Source organism: Suricata suricatta, chromosome 1 (genome assembly GCF_006229205.1).
Source record: "Suricata suricatta isolate VVHF042 chromosome 1, meerkat_22Aug2017_6uvM2_HiC, whole genome shotgun sequence".
Lineage (NCBI taxonomy): Eukaryota > Metazoa > Chordata > Mammalia > Carnivora > Herpestidae > Suricata > Suricata suricatta.
This window is the reverse complement of record NC_043700.1, coordinates 163,031,350-163,051,765: the sequence shown is the minus strand read 5'-3', so window position 1 is coordinate 163,051,765 and position 20,416 is coordinate 163,031,350. Positions and strand designations below refer to the sequence as shown.

The following is a 20,416-nucleotide window of genomic DNA, read 5'->3' as shown; positions in this document are numbered from 1 at the left end:
CCTAGGGGCCAGAGTGAGCCTTCTGCTCGGACATTTCCAATGGCCCTCCATGTGACCTGGCGTCAAAGCCAGAGTCCTCACAGTGGACTCCAAGACCTGCATGACCTGGCGCTTGCAGACTCTCTGATTTCATTGCATACTCTTTTCTCACTTCCCCTGCTCCAGCCACACTGTCCTCCTCGCTGAGCCTCTACCACACCTGGCCCACTCCTGCCTCAGTCACTTAGTAACTACTTACTTAGAACGTAGTTCCTGCATAGGTACTGTATTAAGTTCTGTAAGGGGTAGAAAGAATAAAACTAGTGTGTTCTCTGCTCTCAAAAGCAGCTAAAATAGCTAAACTTATACAGCACTTTCCATATGCCTGGCATTCTTCCAAGTGCTTGAACTCATTTCATCCATCCTCAGCTCTGTGAGACTGGCCCTACTGTAATCCCCAATTTATGAGCATGTGACTAAGGCATAGAAATGTTAAATAGCTTACAGTCAGGGGTGGGGCCAAGCTTCAAGTCCGGGCAGTCTGGCTCCAGAATATGTATACTTAACCATTCTATTCCTCATTGTGGAATTAATCTTAAGACGCAAGTATTTATGCTAGGACCTTCAACAAATGCCTACAGGGTCAAGTATGTAATCCCCCACTCCCCAGATACAGTTTTTGCCCTGGCTAGATTCCTCAACAAAAAAGTTTCCTGGAAACACAGCGGTTCTAGCTAATATCCTACTAGTTAGTTAAGTGACTCAGTTCTTAACAAAAACCTGACTAGGGTGCATTCAGATTTGCACCTCAGTATTATCACAAATCTTGTCCTCTAATTTTACATGAAGAGTCAAAACTGTGAGTGTTGAATCTGTTTATACCAACGGTCTACCACACTGTAAAGCTGAGTCTAGGAAAGATAGCTTGAGTGCCTAGGGATTTGCCTCTTAGAGACATTGTTCCAGGGTTAGTCATAAGGGGAGTAAACAAACTTGTTGAGAAGCGGAATATCCACATAAAAAGTTAAAAAAAAATAGTACTGCTCTTCTACGCTGTTGTATTGGTCTGTAGCTTGGTAATAAACTTTTAAATAAGTTGCTTAGACACTAACTGCTTTGATGAGATTTAACATTCTTAGTCTGTTTAATATCCATGTCATGTTACCTAAATGTTCAGATTAGACACCACAGATCTTTTATTTTTTTTGAGAAACCCATGTGTCTGTACAAAAATCATCTCTTTTTCAGGAAAACATACAAAGAAAATCACATGTGGATGTTGGAATGCAGAAAATCTGCTTGCTTTAGGTGGTGAAGATAAAATGATTACAGTTAGCAATCAGGAAGGTGACACGATAAGACAGGTAATACAGTAATATATTCAGAATTTTCCCTGAAATGAAGTTTGTCTACCAAGCTAATCTATACAATGTTTAAATCCCTATGTGGGATACGTATGCAGTAACTTCATATTCTAAACAACAGAAACTTTTCTTTTTATGTATTACTACCCTTTTCTTCATAGGATGACTTTAGCCAAATATTTTCCTTTGTACGTTTTCCATTACCGAGTATTAGCATGGATTATCAGCTCTGTGGTTTGTCTGTATATTTGTGAGATAACTCATACTTAGATATGTATGTTTATAATACTAAACTTGGATTCTGGTCTACCTAATATGTTAATTTAACTTTAGCTGATATGTTAAATTGCTTCCAAACTAACCCTAATTAAATTTTTAATTTAATTTTAGGATTAAAGTTTACCGCTGTTCAAATTTCCCAATTGATTAGATCTTTGGTGGCTCCTCAAGGGAATTTGTGTTACCGAGAGCTACTACAAAACCTCAGCAGTGGGTAAATTATACTTTGGACCACTTTGCTTATGATTTAGTTAGTATTGCTGGGGCAATATTAACTAGCAAATTCTCTAAATACCCACTAGGTATATGGCACTGTGCTATGTAATTTAGAAGAAATATGAAATATGGCCCTATATTAGTTCTCTATTGCTACATAACAAATTACCCCCTAAACAGCAATTTAAAACACTATACATTTATTGTTTTATAGTTTTTGTGGATGAGCAATGCAGGTGCACCTAGCTGCATTGAGGTCTTAAAAGGCTGCCCTGTATTGGTCAAGGTTGGAGTCTCACCTGAAGGCTTGACTGGGAAAATATCTCTTTCCAAGCTCAATCACATGGTTGTTGACAAGAGTTCAGTTCCTTACAGGTTGTTGGGCTCAGGGCCTCAGTTCCTCTCTGGCATTGATTAGAAACTTACCTAATTACTTTGCCACATGGATCTCTGCATACAGTGCCTCACAACATAGCAGGTGGTAAGAGATTGTGAGCAGCCATTTGAAACGTAAGCCACAATCTCTTAATAAATAACCTGATCTCAAAATCATTTTTGCCGTATTCTGTTATGTAGAATATTCTGTATATTCTAGGTCCAGCCCACATTCAAAGGGGTAGGGATGAGGATTACACAAAGAAACTAGGAGGGGATCATTGTGGATCATCTTAGAAGCTGCCAACCATAGTCCTCTACTCTCAAGCAGACAGAACTAATTATGATAAAACACAGCCTTATGTGATTGCCAGTTTTGTGGTATAGCTTACAAGTCTTATACATGAGATGGATGAGATCAAGGAAGGTTGAATTATGAATCTTTAAAAGATATGATCTGAATCAGTCAAGGTATCAGATAAGCTTGTAACAGAGAGATCCAAAATTGCAAGGGCTCTAAGAATATGATAGTTTGGGTGGTTTTTCCTCTTTCTTTTATCACAGAGAGAGGCAGGCAGACCGTCTCTGCATCTCTGCTTCACAAGACTGTACATAGTTCCAGGTTCTGTCCATCTTACTGCTCTGCTAAGATGCAAAACATCTTTGCTAAAATGTTTTGTCCTCCTATGCATAGGTAACAGTACCACATCTGTATTTCTACCCCAGGGAAGGGAGAAAGAGAAGTGGAGCCCAGAAATGTTTAAAGAACCTAGTCTGGAAGATGCATTTATTATTTCCAATCATAGCACTAGAAACTAAACATATAGTCACACCACACTGCTGCCAGGGAAACTACAAATTTAGTCTTTGTCGATAACCAGTCATGTGTTCCACTGAAACTTTAGTGGATACCATAAGACCTTTAGCAGTCTATGTCATTCCACCCATGCAAAGCAGCATGAACAAAGATAAGAGGAAAAACTTATAGTTTGTTCATGGCTTGTTCAAGATTTGCTTGACTGAAGATATGGGCTTTGAAAATATATAGAAAATAAGGTTGAAGAAGAAAGTTTTTTCCTATATCTGGAAAGCTCTGAAAGTTAAGCAGAAGTAACTCAACTATGTTGAGCAGAACCATAGCATGATTAAAGTGGTTCTTAAGAAAGATTAACTAGTATAAAAAACACGTTCTAGAAACCTAAAATGTTGATTGTTGTATTTTGGTACCCTTTTGAATTAGAATGAAAGACAACACAGTTCAAATGCTTTAGCTCCACACTCTTATATCCATATCAGACATCAACACTGAATCCAGACATGGCCTTACAATATTTTGCTACGTAGCATCCCAGGAAGTCACTACATTCAGCCATTATTAACATACATTTCCCATTTCTGATCTTTAAGATATATGCTTCCAGAATTAGACATACTGCTTAAGTTGTCATGTGGTAAGCAAAGCATACATTAAAAGCATTGCTTTATTTGGTATTTTCTCTGAATTATTTTGACTTTACTATTCTGTGGATCACTCCAGTGTTACTTATGGGGGTTTATTTTTATTTATCCTACTAAGGACTTGTTTTATCTCTTGAATCTGAAGATTGCTGTCTTTCATCAATTCTAGGAAATTTTTAATCGTTATCTCTTTGGGTATTACCTCTTGCCCTCTCTATTCTGTCCTTCTGGGGTGTCAGTTAGACATATGCTGGATCTTCTTCTCCCTCTTTAACTCTCTTTCATAATATCTTTTTGTCACTCTACAACTTCTGGATAATTTCCTCAAATCAGTTCACTAACTCTTCAAATTTGATCAAATTTGGGTGTTTTTTTATTTTAATGATTCTTTTTTTATTTTTAGTAAGTACTTTAGAGCAAAATAGTCATTAAGAGGATTAAGAGGTACAAATTTCCAGTTACAAAATAAGTCATGGAGGTATAATATACAGCGTAGGGAATATAGTCAGTAATATTGTAATAATTTTGTATGGTGAGATAATAACTAGACTTATCACAGGGATACTTTTATAATGTATATAAATATTGAACTACTATGATGTTTACCTGAAACTAATAGAATATTGCATGTCAAGTATACAGTTGATCCCTCAACAACATGGGTTGGGCTGTGCAGATTTACTTATATGAGGATTTTTTCAATAAATATAGTGCAGTACCATAAATGTATATTCTCTTATGACTTTTTTTTCCATATTTTTAGAGAGAGAGAAAGTGAATGGAGGAGAGGGGCAAAGGAGAGAGAGAGAATCTCAAGCAGGCTCCATGCTGAGCATGGAGCCCAATGCGAGTCTCAATCCTGCAACCCTGGGATCCTGACCTGAGCCAAAATCAAGGGTCAGATGCTTAACAGACTGAGCCACCCAGGCACCCCATGATTTTCTTAATAATATTTTCTTTTCTCCAGCTTACTTTATTGTAAGAATACAGTAGTTAACATACATAACATACAAAACATGTATTAATCGAGTGTTTATATTATCAGTAAGGCTTCCAGTCAACAGTAGGCTATTAATAGTTAAGTTTTGGGGGAATCAACATTATGTGCAAATTTTCAACTGTGCAGGGTCTTGGCTACCCTGACCTCCATGTTATTCAAGGGTCAGCTGTACTTTTAATTAAGAAAAGTACTTTGTAGTTCTCTTAAAAATCTTTCAGAACTTTTTTTTTTCTAAGTCTCATATCGGGGTGCCTGAGTGGCTCAGTCGGTTGACTGTCTGACTCTTCACTGAGCTCAGGTCATGATCCCAGAGTTATGGGATCAAGCCCTGTGTCAAGCAATACACTTATACACTGAGTGTTGGAGCCTGCTTACGGTTCTCTCCCTCTCCCCCTGCTCCTCTCTCCCATTCTCTTGCATGCATGCTCTCTCTCTCGCTCTCTCTCAAATTAAAAAGTCTCTTGTCATACTTGTGAGTCTTTTTATGTATTTAGTCATTAAAGCATTATTTTATGATCTCTCTCTCTGATAATTCTGTTCTTTTTAGATCTGCTCACTTTTGCTCTTGATGCATTATTTATTTGTGACTTTTCTCATTTTGAATTGTGAACTCATCTTCATCAGGGCTTGTCTGTGGAAATTTTTTGCAACTTTGGAAGAGGCTTTGGATTTACTTTTGACAAGCACTCCAAAGAGTTTCTAGACCACTCAAAGTATAAATTTGAACTTCAGATCATAATGAGGATAGGAAGGAAAGTTTGATTTGAAGAGAATGTTTTCAGCATTTCTTCTAACTCAAAGCTCAGCCCAAATCAAATGGGCTTCTTTGATGCTCTGGATGGCGCAGCATCCGTTTCCGTACATACTTTGATTTATGATAGGTTTGATCTTGGCTTATTGTCCCTGGAAATTTTCCTTACCTTCTTGCAAGCTTAATATTTCTACTTAATAAGATATGTATTCTGTTTCACCCAGAATTTCTAGATGTTGATCACAGTGGGATTTTCAGGTATAACAGAAGTGAAAGCAAGTTACCTGTTTTATTAATATGTAGGATGAATTTAAGTGTTGCATTTATTCACAGTGATAATATTTCTATCTCTGCAGACACCAGTGAGATCAGAGCCTAGAAACATGCAGTTTTCCATGATGAAGACTGATGACCGAATGCCTGCTATTGAAAACACAGTAAGAGGTCTAAGCCGGGGCTCCTGGGTGGCTCAGTTGATTAAGTGTCCAACTTCAGCTCAGGTCATGATCTCACAGTTCGTGGGTTCGAGCCCCGCGTCAGCACAGGCTGACGGATCAGAGCCTGGAGCCTGCTTCGGATTCCGTGTCTCCTATCTCTGCCCCTTCCCCGCTTGTGCGTGTGCACACACGTGCTCTCTTTCCCTCTCTGTTTTTCAAAAATAAACATTAAAAGAAAAATTTTAAAGAATTCTAAGTCAAATCCATGCCCAACTTATTTTGATAATTTTGTAGAATATATGTTTTCCTTTTCTAGGATGACTCAGAATGTATAGTGATAAATAAATTATGGTCTGTCACTTATTAAATCAGTGTAGGCTCCAGTCTCTTAGGTATAGAAGTTGCTTTTGCTGCTGCCAGCAGCAACTAGCTACCTGGTATCACGGCCAATGAGGACATCTTCCTCATGCAGCGGCATTGCTCTTCCTAGTCTTGTGGTAGCAAAAACAGGGAGGGTGCCTTCACAAAGAGAGGTCTTGATTTCTATATGTTGTTTTTTTTTAATTTTCACTCTATTAGAGATGGTGACCGGAGGTCTGGAAATTGTACTTTTTATTTTGTTAATAGATTAGATGCATTTTCCCTGCCACATTTAATATTCTGAAATCCAGGTGATTTTCACAATTAATACAAATATTTTTAAATGAAATGATCCCATTTCTTAAAAAGCTGTTCTTTGATAGTGACTTATAACTGATAGAATCAAGGAAATATATCAAAGTGTTTTTCTTCTTATATAAATCCATCACTTTTTTTATAATAGTTTATTGTCAAATAATCCATCACTCTTAATGGGCTCAAATAAGTAACACATTCTTCCCCTCCCGCACACAGTTAAGCCCTCCATTGACAATTAGAATTAAATGTTGACTCACGTGAGTAACGGAGGGACACTAATCTTAGCCACATTGACCAGTGACCTGCAGGTGATGGAAGGAATGGTGATATAAAAAATGGAGCTCAATTATCCACACAGGGTGTCTCAAATGTCCTCTTAGGATGGAAGACTCTCTATACTCTGAGTACGAATTCAGTTTCAGTGGAATTATGTCAGACTCACAGTCCTGAGTTGCACAGAACTCTAATGAGAGGCATAGAGAATTTTAAAAAGTTAACCCACCCAGTTGTTTTGATGTACTTCTCAAAGGGTATGTTGGAGATGTGTAAAGCCAAGGACCCTTCCCAGACTATATATTGGTACAATGTATTTTTACTTATTTTATTAGTACAAGTCACATTGTTACCTTATTAGTTATAACATTTACTGTGAACCTGGCTCATTGTTTGCATAAATTAGATTCAGCTATTTGAATTTCCTTATTGGTCTTCAGGAAGTGCTGAATAATTCATCTGCACAATCTCTGACTCTTTTCTGGCAGATCAGCGTGGTGGTCGGCAAGAAAACTTTGTTTCTTTATAATCTGAATGAACCAGATTGTCCGATTGACCTGGAATTTCAGCCACACTACGGCAACATTGTCTGCTATAGCTGGTATGTAGAAAAAGCCTAGACATCCATGGGGTTCTCCTTACTGATTATATTCCATTTTCACCCGTAGCATTTTCACTTCTACATGTAGTATTTCCTGGATTGTAAACTGTGATTTAATATGTGAAACTTGGGGCACGTGGATGGGTCAGTCATTTAAGTAACTGACTTTGGCTCAGATCATGATCTCATGGTTCGTGAGTTCGAGCCCCATGTTGCGCTCTGTGCTGACAGCTCAGAGCCTGGAGCCTGCTTCGGATTCTGTGTCTCCTCTCTCTGTCCCTCTCCCACTTGTGCCCTCTCTCCCTCCCTCCTTCTCTGTCTCTCTCTCAAAAATAAATATTAAAAAAATTAAATATGTGATCCTACCTAGCATATTATCTGTCCCTTGATAAACTAGATTCTGTAGTTCCTTATTTTTAAGATACTTGCTTATTTACAATATTGCAAATGATAGTTAATCATCCTTTTAATGTATTGTTGCTTTTGTCGCTATAGGTATGGTGATGGCTATGTCATGATTGGCTTTTCACATGGAATTTTTGTGGTCATCTCCACTCATATTCGAGAGATTGGTCAAGAGGTATTTCAGACTCGTGACCACAAAGACAGTCTAACCAGTATTGCAGTATCACAGACCCTTAATAAAGCTGCTACGTGTGGTGATAATTGGTAAGTTATATCCACATATTCCCAGGAAGGCTCATGTAAGGAATATGGAAGATATTCAACAAAACTTTGATGGCTACTCTGAATCTATCAACCATACTTTCTTGCACTCTTAAACCTGTTTGCAATTGAAAGTTTCTAAGACTGCTTCTGCTGTTAACACTTAGGGCAAAACCTAAAATAAATGAGAAATGTAAACTAAATACAACACTTAAAATTGAGTGTGCTTGAAAATCAATCTTGAAGTAGGTAATTCCAGGTGATATGAAGTAAGCACACTCCGCGTGTCTCTCTCACTGGATACAGCTAAAGAAGCTGGACAGAATGCATGTGACCGCTATTTAAGGACTCTGAGAGGTAAATAGCAGGCAGATTGAAGACGACCAGAATTGGAAGCACCACTGAACCGGTAATGAGTCTCCTGGTCGTCTTCCAACCTCTCAGGACTCAAGGAGCCAAAATCCAAAAGTAGACACGAGAGCTTAAATGAGAGAGCTCTGAGAGAAGTCCTCTGGTTCTGGCTCACGCTGCAGGAAAAAGAATGCCTCTTACACTCAGAAAGAGTTGGGGAATTTCCCAGTTTCCTTTCTTTCTCTTTCTTTCTTCTTTTCATACCCCGGCCACCAAGCAACCTCACCACGGCAGTGGCAGCCACAGCGCTGATAGGAAGGACCCTCAGACGCCTCCGGCTCTGACAGACGGTAACCTTCCTCCAGTTAGAGGGGCGGTGGCCCCAGGAAAGTGGGCTAAACCCTGCTACTTATTTTTCTCCCTGCCCTCCCTTTGCTTGGCCGCAGGTATAGGGCAGTTGTGGGAAGGACAAGGTACTGCAGGGTAACTAGAGCCCCAGCTTAGCTGCTGGAAGACCAAAAACGGGAGCCCCAGGGAACCCGAACACACCAGGGAGACCCTGGAGAGGGAGGAGCTCTGGAAAGCAAGCCTCCCTGCTTCACTCCGGAGCTGTACATGTGTATCTCATCTTAAACATACCGAAGACTTTGAGAACTGAACTAAAGGACAGATCATAATGCAAGTCCTGTGGGCCACAGAGTGGGCCACACAGGAACATATCTGAATGTCACTGCAAAGCCTTTGAAAATGGAACTGATGTTGAAACCACAACCCACGAAAAGCTGGTTGGTACTTGTGGCCTGAACCCAACTGGTTCAGTTGCCTGCTTTGAAAAAAAAAAAAAAAAAAGAAAAAGAAAAACTAGCCTTCTCTATGGGACTTAGACAAGGTGCAAGAGTCTCAGACATAATGTTCAGAACCTGAAGTGACCTGACGTGCAAGGAATCAACAATGTTTCAGTTTGCCTGGAAAAGACAATCAAAAGATGCCAGTGCCAAGATGGTGGAGGCAAAGGTTGCAGCTTTATAAAAATTCTCCAAATAAGTCCAAGAACACCTAGCTCAGATACATCATAGTCAAACTGCTAAAAACTAAAGCCAAAGAAACCAGCAAAAGAGCAGCAGTGGATTTCCCGCCATAAGCCATGGAGGCCAAAATGAAGTATCACAACTTTTTAAAGGGCTGAGAGAGAACAGTCAGCTGAAATTCATTACCTGGTCAGTAATGAAGTGAAATGGAAACATTCTCAGGTAAGGAAAAATGAAGATAATTTATTGCTAGCAGACCTGCCTTAGAAGAATTGCTGAAGGAAGTTCTTCAGATGGGACAGAACAGATGACAGCAGGAAATTTAGGACATCAAGAATGAAGGAAGAATGACAGAAATGGTAAATATATATTTTTGAGAGCTTTAACATATATGTGGCTGTTGAAAGCAAAAATTGTATTGTCTGACTGTGTGTTCGGTATGTTAAGAGGCAGTACATAAGACAACCGCAGCATAAAGGGAAGAGGGTGAGGTTGTACGTGATTTCTCGGGTGAGGTTGTACGTGATTTCTAGGGTGACGTTATATGTGATTTCTAGGGTGAGGTTGTACGTAATTTCTACACTTATTTGAAGTGGTAAAATACTGATTCTAAAGAGACTGAAATTAAATATGTATGTTATAATCTAGAGCAAGCACTAAAAACATGCAGAGATATATATAAAAATACAATAGGTAAATTAAAATGAAATACTGAAAAATGTTCAAATCTAAAAGTGGCAAGAAAGGAGAAACAAACAAAAGGACAAACAAAATAATAAAACAGTAGATTTAAATTCAGACAGATCAATTAACTATATTAAATGTGTAAATGACAATCCTATTAGACATAGACTATTAGAATTCTTAAATGACCCTATTATATGCTGTAAGAAACTCACTTCAGTATAATCATGTAATGAAATAACCAGGTTAAAGTGAAAGGATGGAAAAGGATCATCCAAGCACTAACCAAAAGAGAGCTGGATGTCTTTATGGGTATCAAACAAAGAGCAAAGAAAATTATCAGGGATGGGGAGAGAGATTGCATATTGATTACATATAACAATACTAAATGAGTATGCGCTGAGCAACAGAGCCTCAAAATAGATGAAGTAAAAACTGGCAGAATTAAAAGGAGAAATAGACACAATAATAGTGGAAGTCTTCACAGCCCCACTTTCAATAAAGAGTGGAACAATAAGAAGTTCAACAAGGAAATAAAAGTGTCATATTGACACTTATTAAGTAGAGCACAGAGTGTCAGGTCATGAGCTGTCATTCAACAATACACAATAAGATAAACTGAGAGAAGTTTACTATTCACAGGACCAGGAGGAAGTACCTGGCCTGTCTTGAGGGGCTTCACAGAAAGTTCAAGGCATAGTTCAGACAAAATGAGACAACCAGGGGCATGTGCCATTGATAGGGTTCATGGAAAAAAATAGGGTTCAGGAATAAATTGCTTTAGGGTTCCTAGTCTAAGTCCAGATTGGTCAACTCTAACTAAAAGAGTGGGGTAAGCCCCAGAGATCTGATCCTAGGGGAGCACAAGGCACACAGGTGCTGGGAGGCAGGGGAGACTGTTGATCACAAGGGCTTTGGGGGAAGTCACATCAGGAACTTATATTTGCTTGTGACTCTGTAGGCTGCTATCTAGGGCATGCACTTGTAAGAAAGAGGGACTAGTGTCAATTTAAGGTCACTACAGGCCATTTGGCCAAACAGAATGGATACTGAGGCAGCAGTACTACGGAGTAGCTTAGCTTAACTCCTTTTTTTTTTCCTGTTATTTATTTGTTTTTAATAAAAAAAGTGGCCAAGGTAGTACTAGCAACTCTGCATACAAAACACCGAATCTTCGGGGTTGGTCCACATTTACAAAACTGCAGTATGTACAGCCCCGGGTACTCACAGCGACTTTACTAGAACCATATGAGCAACTGCGGGGCGGCCAAAATGGGAAAAAGAGCTTAACTCTTAAAAGACTTGGACAGCACAATGAACCAACTAGATTTAACATACGTCTGTTGAATATTCCACCAACAATGGAATATATGTTTTCTCTATGCACCCATAGAACATGGACCAAGATAGTCCATATCCTGGGCCATGAAACCTCAACCAATTTAGTTTTATTTTATTTTAGAGAGTGAGAGCAAGGGAGAGTGACAGAGGTGGAGAGAGAGAGAGAGAGAGAGAGAGAGAGAGAGAGAGGGAGAGAGAGGGAGAGGGAGGGAGGGAGGGAATCTCTAGCAGGCTCCATGCTTACCACAGAGCCTGACATGGCATTTAATCCCTTGACCCTGGTATCCTGACCTGACAAGAAATCAGGAGTTGATTGTTCAACCGACTGAGCCACCCAGGCGCCCCAAACCTCAAGGAATAATAGAAAAACAACAGGAAATTCAATGAACACTTGGAAATTAACCTACTCCAAATAATTCATGAGTATATTTCAAAGCAAAGTTAAAAATACATAGAGCTGAAATTTCTGATCAATAATTTAAATTCCTGCTTGAAGAAACTAGAAAAATATGTTCAAACAAAAGGCAAAGCAGAAGGAATAAAATAATGAAGAGCAAAAACTGATGACATTGCAAATAGAATCAGAAAAAAACAAAAGATTTTTTTTAACAAAATTGATAAAAAATTGATTAGCTTCTAGCAAGAATGATAAAAATAAAAAGACACAGATAACCAGTATCAGGGATGAAACAGAAATATCACTACAGATCTGGAAGCCATTAAAAGGATAATAAAGGAATATTACAACTTCAGAATTACAAAGGAATACTATAGACAACTCAAATTTGACAAATTAGAAGACGGGAAAAATTCTTCAAAAACCGCTAACTACCAAAATTCAACCCAGATGAAACAGATAATCTGAATTAGTCCTGTAACTTTTAAAGAAATTGAATAATAATTTTAAAGCTCCTGAAAAATCTCCAGGCTCAGATGGTTTCACTGAAAGATTCTACCAAATTAAAAAAAAAAAAGATTTAATACAAAATCTTCCAAAAATAAAAGAGGAGGGAACATTTCTTAACTTATAAGGCCAGTATTACCCTTATACTAGAATCAAAGTATTGAAAGAAAGAAAGGAAGGAAGAAAGAAAAAAACTAGAGACCAATCTTTCTCATGAACTCGGACACAAAATCCTCAACAAAATTTAGCAAACTGAAGTTAGCATTATATAAAAAGAATTATATACCTCATGACCAAGTGGGATTTATTCCAAGCATGCAAGCCTTATTTACATTCAAAATTCAGTGAAGTTACTATATCTGCTGCTGAAGAAAAACCATATGATCACAGTTGACACACACAAAATATTTCACAAGATCCAACACCCATTCATGAAAATTCTCAGTAAGATGGAGGGGAATTACCTCAACTTGATCAAGAATGTCTACAAAAAAGCCTAACATCAAATTTCATGGTGAAAGACTGAGTGCTTGCCTCCCGAGACTGGGAACAAGACAAGGCTATCCACTCCCACTACTCTAATGCAACCTAATATTAGAAGTTCTGGCCACTGCAGTTTAAGACAAGAAAAAGAAATAAGCTACATCCAGGTTGAAAAGAGAAAAGTAAAACCATCTCTATTGGCAGATGAAATGATTGCTTATGTAGAAAATCTCAAGGAATCTATAAATGGGAAATGCCTAGAACTGAAACTAACACGTGAGCACAGCAAGGCTGCAGGATGCAAGATCCACACACAAAAATCAGTCATATCTCTATATACTAACAACACACCTGTGGAAACCAAGTAAAAAATATGCACTTTTTAATCACTCCAAAGAACATGAAATGCTTAGATGTATACTTAACAAAGCATGTACTGGGTCTGTGTGTTGAATTTCAGTATGCTGCTGGAAGAAATCAAAAGAAACCAAAGCAATGGAGAAACAGTTCATAGGTTGGCAGACTGAACATAGTGAAGATATCAGTTCTCTCCAAATTGATCTATCAGTTTAGTGAAATTCATATGAGAATCCCAGGATGGTTTTTTATAGATACAGACAAGTTTATGCTAAAATACAGTTGACCCTAGAACAACAGATGTTTGAACTGCCTGGATCTACTTACATGCAGATTTTTTTTCCCCAGTTTGTTTATTTAATTTGAGAGAGAGAGAGAGAGAGAGAGAGAGAGAGGGGATCCCAAGCAGGCTCCTCACTGACAGAGTATGTGGGTCTTGAACACACAAACCATAAGATCATGAGCTGAGCCAAAGTCCAGGGTTGGACACTCAACTGACTGAGCCTCCCAGGGCCCCCTGCATGCATATTTTTTAAAATACATACAGTACTGTAAATGTATTTTATCTTTAAGATTTTCTTAGGAACATCTTCTTTCTCTAGCTAACAGTGTTGTAAGAATACAGAATATAATGCATATGACATACAAAATGTGTGTTAATAGGCTGCTTATATTATCAAGACAGCTTCCAGTCAACTGTAGGCCATTAAGTTTTGGGGGAGTCAAAAGTTATATACCAATTTTCAACTGCACAGGGTTTGGCACCCCCAACCCCCATGTTGTTTAAGAATCAATTGTATATATGCAAAATCATGGGTCCCAAAATAGCTAAAAGCAGTCTTTAAAAAAGAAGAATAAAGAGGTACCTGGATGGCTTAGTTGGTTAAGCATCCGACTTCAGCTAAGGTCATGATCTCACAGATTGTGAGTTCAAGCCCCACGTAGGGCTCTTTGCTGAGAGCTTGGAGCCTGGAACCTGCTTTGGATTCTCTCCCTCTTTCTCTGCCTGCCCCCGTCACTCTCTGTCTCTCTCTCAAAAAAAATCTACATTAAAAAAAATTTTTTTAAGAACAATAAAATGAGAGGAATCATCTTACCTGTATTAAAGCTCACTTTATAGCTGCAGTATTCAAGATGTGTGGTATGTACAGAGGAAAAGACACATTGGTCAATGGAACAGAATAGAGAAGCCAGAAATAAACCCACACAAATATGCTCAACTGATTCTTCATAAGTAGAAAGGTAATTAAATAGAATTAAAAGCACCTTTCCAAGAAATGGTGCCTGAGCAACTGGATATCCATATGCAAAAAAAACCCCAGAAACCAAGCTTCACACCTTAATCAAAAGTTAATTCAGTGTCACAGACTTAAATTTAAAATGCAGAACTATTGGGGGGGTGGCAAAGAGAGAAGGACACACCAGAATCCGAAGCAGGGTTCCAGCTCTGAACTGTCAGCACAGAGCCCAGTGCAGGGCTTGAACTCACGAACCACGAGATCATGACCTGAGCTGAAGTTAAACGCTTAACCAACTGAACCACCCAGGTGCCCCATAGGCCTGCAGATTTGCAGAGCTTTCAACCTATGCCTTTAGATTACAGATTGAATGGTCTTTCTATTATACCTCATTTCTCCTTGTATGAAAGAGTTAAGGGGGGTTGGGGAAGCACACAGATAAGAGAAACCTTTTAACTCTTACAGTAATTAATGCTGCTCAGTAGAGTGTTTTCCTACACAAATTTTTCTTTGGGGCAACTTAAATCTCCTTGTTCCTGAAAGTATAGATCAGAGAATTAAGCTGGGCACAACCACCACCTCCCAAAGAAAAAAATTTTAAGATAAATGTAATTAAAGAAATTCTATTATTTTCTTACCTTGACCCAAAGGATTATCCTATACATCCCTCTCTGGAGAAGACTGACCTGCTCTGTAGCTTACACTTTTTCATGAACTAAAACAATTAAATGCTTATATTTATATACATATTTTTTCATTTTTCAGCATTAAAATTCATGACTTGGCAGAACTAAAAGACATGTATGCTATAATCAACCTGGATGATGAAAATAAAGGTACTGATTTTTCTGAAGCAGAGTGACATATTATTATTGCAATGACAGAGTAGTGTGTTTATATGATTTGCATTCATTGTGGGAGGAATAAAATTAACATTCTTCATTAGAGTTCCCTAAAATAACCCTGACTCTAACCTTCATTAGCATTCCCTAAAATAACCCTGACTCTAACCTTCATTAGGGTTCCCTAAAAGAGCCTACTCCTATACAAAGCTATAAATCCACTTTGATCTAAAGATTTATAGTGAGCTTAATCCCAATTTCAGTTATAAAGTTCTTACATAATTTCTCTTTGAGCCACTACTGACTCAATCAATGCTCATGCTCACATGCTTGTCTATAATGGATTTTTAGTCTGTATAGACCATTTAAAAAAACACTTAAAGTTTGTCTTTTTGTCTCCGTAGCTTAAATGAAAGTATTCATTTGCCCACAACAGTATTATTTGTTCTTAACTTCTCCTTTATTCTGTCAATTTCTTCAGGGTTGGGCACGTTGTCCTGGACAGACGACGGCCAATTGCTGGCACTGTCTACCCAGAGGGGCTCCCTGCACGTTTTCCTGACCAAGCTTCCCATCCTCGGGGGTGCCTGCAGCACCAAGATCGCATATCTCACCTCCCTCCTTGAAGTCACTGTGGCCAACCCTGTAGAAGGAGTATGAAAATAGTGTTTCTTTGATGCCATTTGTCAGTAAAACCAAAACGGTTGGAGCAGCTGACTTGCTACTCTTACTCTTCTGCGTTATAGGAGCTGCCTATCACAGTGTCCGTTGATGTGGAACCCAACTTCGTAGCCGTAGGGCTCTATCACCTGGCCGTGGGAATGAATAATCGAGCTTGGTTTTATGTCCTTGGAGAAAATGGCAAGTCTAAATCCGGTTGTTGTTTTCTTACCCAGCACGTAATTTCTGTTATTATTTGGGAAACACTGAAAGTTTCTTTTAAGACCAGGTCTTCCACTCTGTCTTCAGATGCCTCTTTCTTAGCTTAAGTGTTTATGTGAGTCTTCTAAAAACTTGGCATAATTTTTGGAAGGAATTTATCCTTTACATTTGCAGTGAACACAGGATGGTAGAGTGGGCAGAGTGTGACCTTTAGAAGTAGGCCCCTAGTTCAAATTCCCCTTCCGCTCCTCAGAGCTGAGTGACTGTAGACAAATTCTCTACCCCTCTGAGCCTTGGTTTGGAAAATGAGGATTCTTCCACGTGTAGAGGGTCATGAGGAAAACTAAGTGAAATAAAACGTGTGCTCCACCTTTGCACAATGACTTTCCTAGGCACTCACCGGTCTAGTGGTTGGGTCCTTCCCCCTCCTCTTATCCATTAAGTAGTGACCATTAGCACCTGGAGGTGTTGTGCCCAAGTTTGTAAAATTGCCCCAAATCACCCCAAAACAAAACACCAGAGACTGCTAGGGAGACCAAGTCACGCCTGCAAAAGCAAAGGGCCTTTATTACAAGCTTAAGCTCGGGCTCACAGTCTCCAGCCGACCCGCCAGCCATGTGGAGAGAGCCCAAACAAAGGCAGGGCAGGGCCTTTTATGCCTTTGGGAGGGGGAGTTACAGGAAATGATGACAGGTGTACAGTGATCCAATCCCTGCCCCCCTCATCAATACTGGCAGTTGTGGGAGCCAGTCACACCATCCGGAGCACTGACCAATCAGAGTGGGCCCAGGACGCCCCACGTGGGCCGTGACTAGGCCCGCCTCTAGAAAGGTCAAAGGTATCAGCGGCCTCCCCCGATTGGGCGCCGCAGGAGTTGTCCCTCTTTAATGCACGCCCTTTCAGGAGAAGCCGGCGCCTTCCCCTTTAAGTAAAGGGGAAGGCTGGATCAAACCTGCAGCAGGCAGGGGAACGCCCCCCACCCCCCATGGCCGCCAGGTGCATCTCCACCACGGAGGTGCGCCGTGGAGGTGCGCCGCCACCGGCTCAGGGAAGGCTGGGACGGCCCGGTGGTGAGGGCCCGGATCGGACCTGCATCCTTACAGAGGGAGTCGTGCTTTTTCTTCTCCCCACTGCGGGGTCACATCTCCCTCAGGAGGAGAGTGAGCCTGAGAATTATCCTCCAATAGAGTACACGATTACGCTTATTGTCACTGAAGTATAATTTTTGGTTGTTTTACATGTGATTTTATTTTCTCTTACTTGGTTTCACTTGCACCACTATGGAATTCCTGAAAGCAAATCTATATGACAACTAAGATTTTCTTTAGAATGGCTAAAATAAAAATTTTTGGTTCAGAATACCCTTAAAAAGGTACACATTTAAAAATTATTTGCAAGTCTTTATATAATTTTATTTATATCTTTGTGTGTGGTGTTTATTGCTACAGCTGTTAAAAAATTGAAAGATGTGGAATATCTGGGGACCGTGTCCAGCGTTTGCCTCCATTCTGACTATGCTGCTGCACTTTTTGAAGGCAAAGTCCAGCTGCATTTGGTAAGGATAATTTTGATGTCCCAGAGCCCTCAGGACTAGTGATGACCCAGTTTAAATGATGATGATCAACAGCCTAATGTCGTATTATCAAGAACTTTAGTCAGGACGTTAGGAAGCCAGGTGTGGAAAAGGGACTAACAGAACTCTTTTCCCCTTCTGCATGAGATACTCAGTTAACTTTCCTGCTCTGTTTCCAAGAAACCTAACAAAATATCCACTGTGCTACTCACAACATTGCTGTGGCCAGATCCATCCTGTTGGTAAACTGCACTTGTGGGAAATTGAAAACTAACGGGCCCGTGATATGCCTGGGCTTGCTGGAATGAATTGACTTCTGTATTTGGGCATGTCACTGGGGGGATCCTTGAAACCAAGCCTGTTAAATTGTTCAAAAGGTATTAGGTCCCCAAATAATGGGCTTCTGAACAAGGGTATTGCCTACATCTATTTCATGCCTCTTTGCTTCTGGGAAGCCAAAGACAGTAGCTGTTGCCACTGCAGGGCCCGCTGCAGGGCCTGTTCCCGCAGGGGGTTGTTTACTGCCGCCCTGCTGGCGGGCTGTGGCTCCCGTCTGGTGTCTTTCTCGGGAGACATTCAGTAGTCTGAGTGTTTAATCGAACTTAGGAAGACTCTCTCCTATCTCCCTAGATTGTTACAGGCCAGCTTTAGTCAAATACATCTATGAGCTATTATTATTCTTTTATGTTTTAGATAGAAAGTGAGGTCCTGGATGCTCAAGAAGAACGTGAGACTCGACTCTTCCCCGGGGTGGATGATAAGTGCCGTATTTTATGCCATGCCTTAACTGGTGATTTCCTCATCTACGGGACAGATGTACGTAGTGACTTCTTTGATGAAGAACATAGGGGAATTCCTGATTGTTATTCTGTAACATACATGTGTATTGTACACATTATATTATATTATATACAGTAGGTGGACACATACAGCGCATTGGTGGCATGATTTGCTAGTATCAAGTGCTCTTGTGAATAAGCAATTCTGATAGCAGAGTAGAAAGAGCAGACTTTGGAGTCTGGAAAATCCGGGCTCAAACGCCAGCTCTATTACTTGCTAGTTGCTACTTAACCCCACCTCACCCCCCCAAGGCTCAGTGTCCTTATCTGGATGCTTTAAGGATTTAATACGGTGATGAACATAAAACACGTCACTCGACTTAAATCTCCAATGCCTACATTTAGTAGGCATTTAATAAATAGTAAAATTAATTGTATATTGGGAATCCACTTCAACCATCTGGTCTTTTGAACCACCAGTGCCCGACACCTCTAAATATTACACTAGTCACGCGGACATAAAACGTAGTCATAGTAACAGTGTTTTATAGTTATAAAAAGATTTCAAAGATTTTTCAAAACCTATCACATCTGTTATCTTGTTCAGTCTCTAAAAGAATTTAGTAAAGATGGTAGGAAGGGCACTGTTTTCCACAGTAATTAGAAAAACAATTCACTGTTTCAGATGTTTCATTTTCTCACATTAAACTGTTATTTTAAAAAGGGCATGTCTTGGAGCGCCTGGGTGGCTCAGTCGGTTAAGCGGCCGGCTTCGGCTCAGGTCAGATCTCACGTTCGTGGGTTCGAGCTCTGCATCAGGCTCTGGGCTGACAGCTAGCTCAGAGCCTGGAGCCTGCTTCCAGTTCTGTGTCTCCTTCTCTCTCTGCCCCTCCCCCTCTCATGCTTTGTCTCTCTCTGTATCAAAAATAAATAAAACATTTTAAAAAAATTAAAAATAAAATAAAATAATAATAAAAAGGGCATGTCTTAAAACACATTTATTGCCATAAGGGAGACTCTAAGTTTGACCCAAAATGATCAGTCTTTTTGGTCACAAACACCAGTAGGGTAGCCTCATGCATCAGGTAAAGTGGTAAGGAAAATGATAAATGATAATAAGTATAATACGTTTGTATGGTATGTAACAGTTTATAAAGCCCTGATCTCACTTATTTTATCTCATTCATTTTCTATAATAAGTAGGGAAGCTTTAGAAACGAGGACACTGAACTTTAAGAGGTTAGTAAGTTTGTAACAGATGTGGGACTATCTCCTGATGTAAAACCCGGCATTCTGAAGTAAGAACTCGGAGTGTGGTGGTCTGTCAGCAAGTCAGCATTTACCGCAGTCTTTCGTGAGTGATTCTGAATATGTTATGTTTTTTAAAGTTTTATTGAGGTATGCTTGATAGACAACAAACTGCACTATTTAAAAGTCTATGATTTGAGGCGCGCCTGGGTGGTTCAGTTGGTTAGGCGTCCAACTTCGGCTCAGGTCATGATCTTACAGTCCGTGACTTCGAGCCCCACATCAGGGTCTGGGATGACAGTTCAGAGCCTGGAATCTGCTTTGGATTCTGTGTCTCCCTCTCTCACTGCCCCTTCCCTACCCATGCTTTCTCTCTTCTGTCTGTCTCTCTCTCAAAAATGAATAAAAACGTTAAACATTTTTAAGCTACAATTTGGTAAGTTTTGACATGTATATGCTTGTGAAACTCCATCAACTCAGTCTAACTAGTGAACATACTCATCACGCTCAAGAGTTTTCTCATACCCCTTTATGACTCCTCCTCCTTGTCCCACCACACTGATTGCTCTCTGTCACTATAAAGGAGTTTCTGTTTTCTAGAGTTTTATGTAAATGGAACCATACAGTAT

General features: G+C 39.7%; 1 protein-coding gene across 1 annotated transcript in view; it reads left to right on the top strand.

Annotated features, from left to right (window-relative positions):
• The window catches only part of WDR19 (WD repeat domain 19), a 101,355-nt gene that overhangs the window by 17,879 nt on the left and 63,060 nt on the right, over window positions 1–20,416 (top strand). The window contains exons 6-14 of the mRNA XM_029947232.1: window positions 1,228–1,343; window positions 5,779–5,859; window positions 7,299–7,411; window positions 7,907–8,080; window positions 15,229–15,299; window positions 15,787–15,959; window positions 16,052–16,166; window positions 17,636–17,742; window positions 18,454–18,576. Of these exons, the coding sequence (XP_029803092.1) occupies window positions 1,228–1,343; window positions 5,779–5,859; window positions 7,299–7,411; window positions 7,907–8,080; window positions 15,229–15,299; window positions 15,787–15,959; window positions 16,052–16,166; window positions 17,636–17,742; window positions 18,454–18,576 (1,073 nt within the window). The remainder of the gene's footprint in view (window positions 1–1,227; window positions 1,344–5,778; window positions 5,860–7,298; window positions 7,412–7,906; window positions 8,081–15,228; window positions 15,300–15,786; window positions 15,960–16,051; window positions 16,167–17,635; window positions 17,743–18,453; window positions 18,577–20,416) is intronic.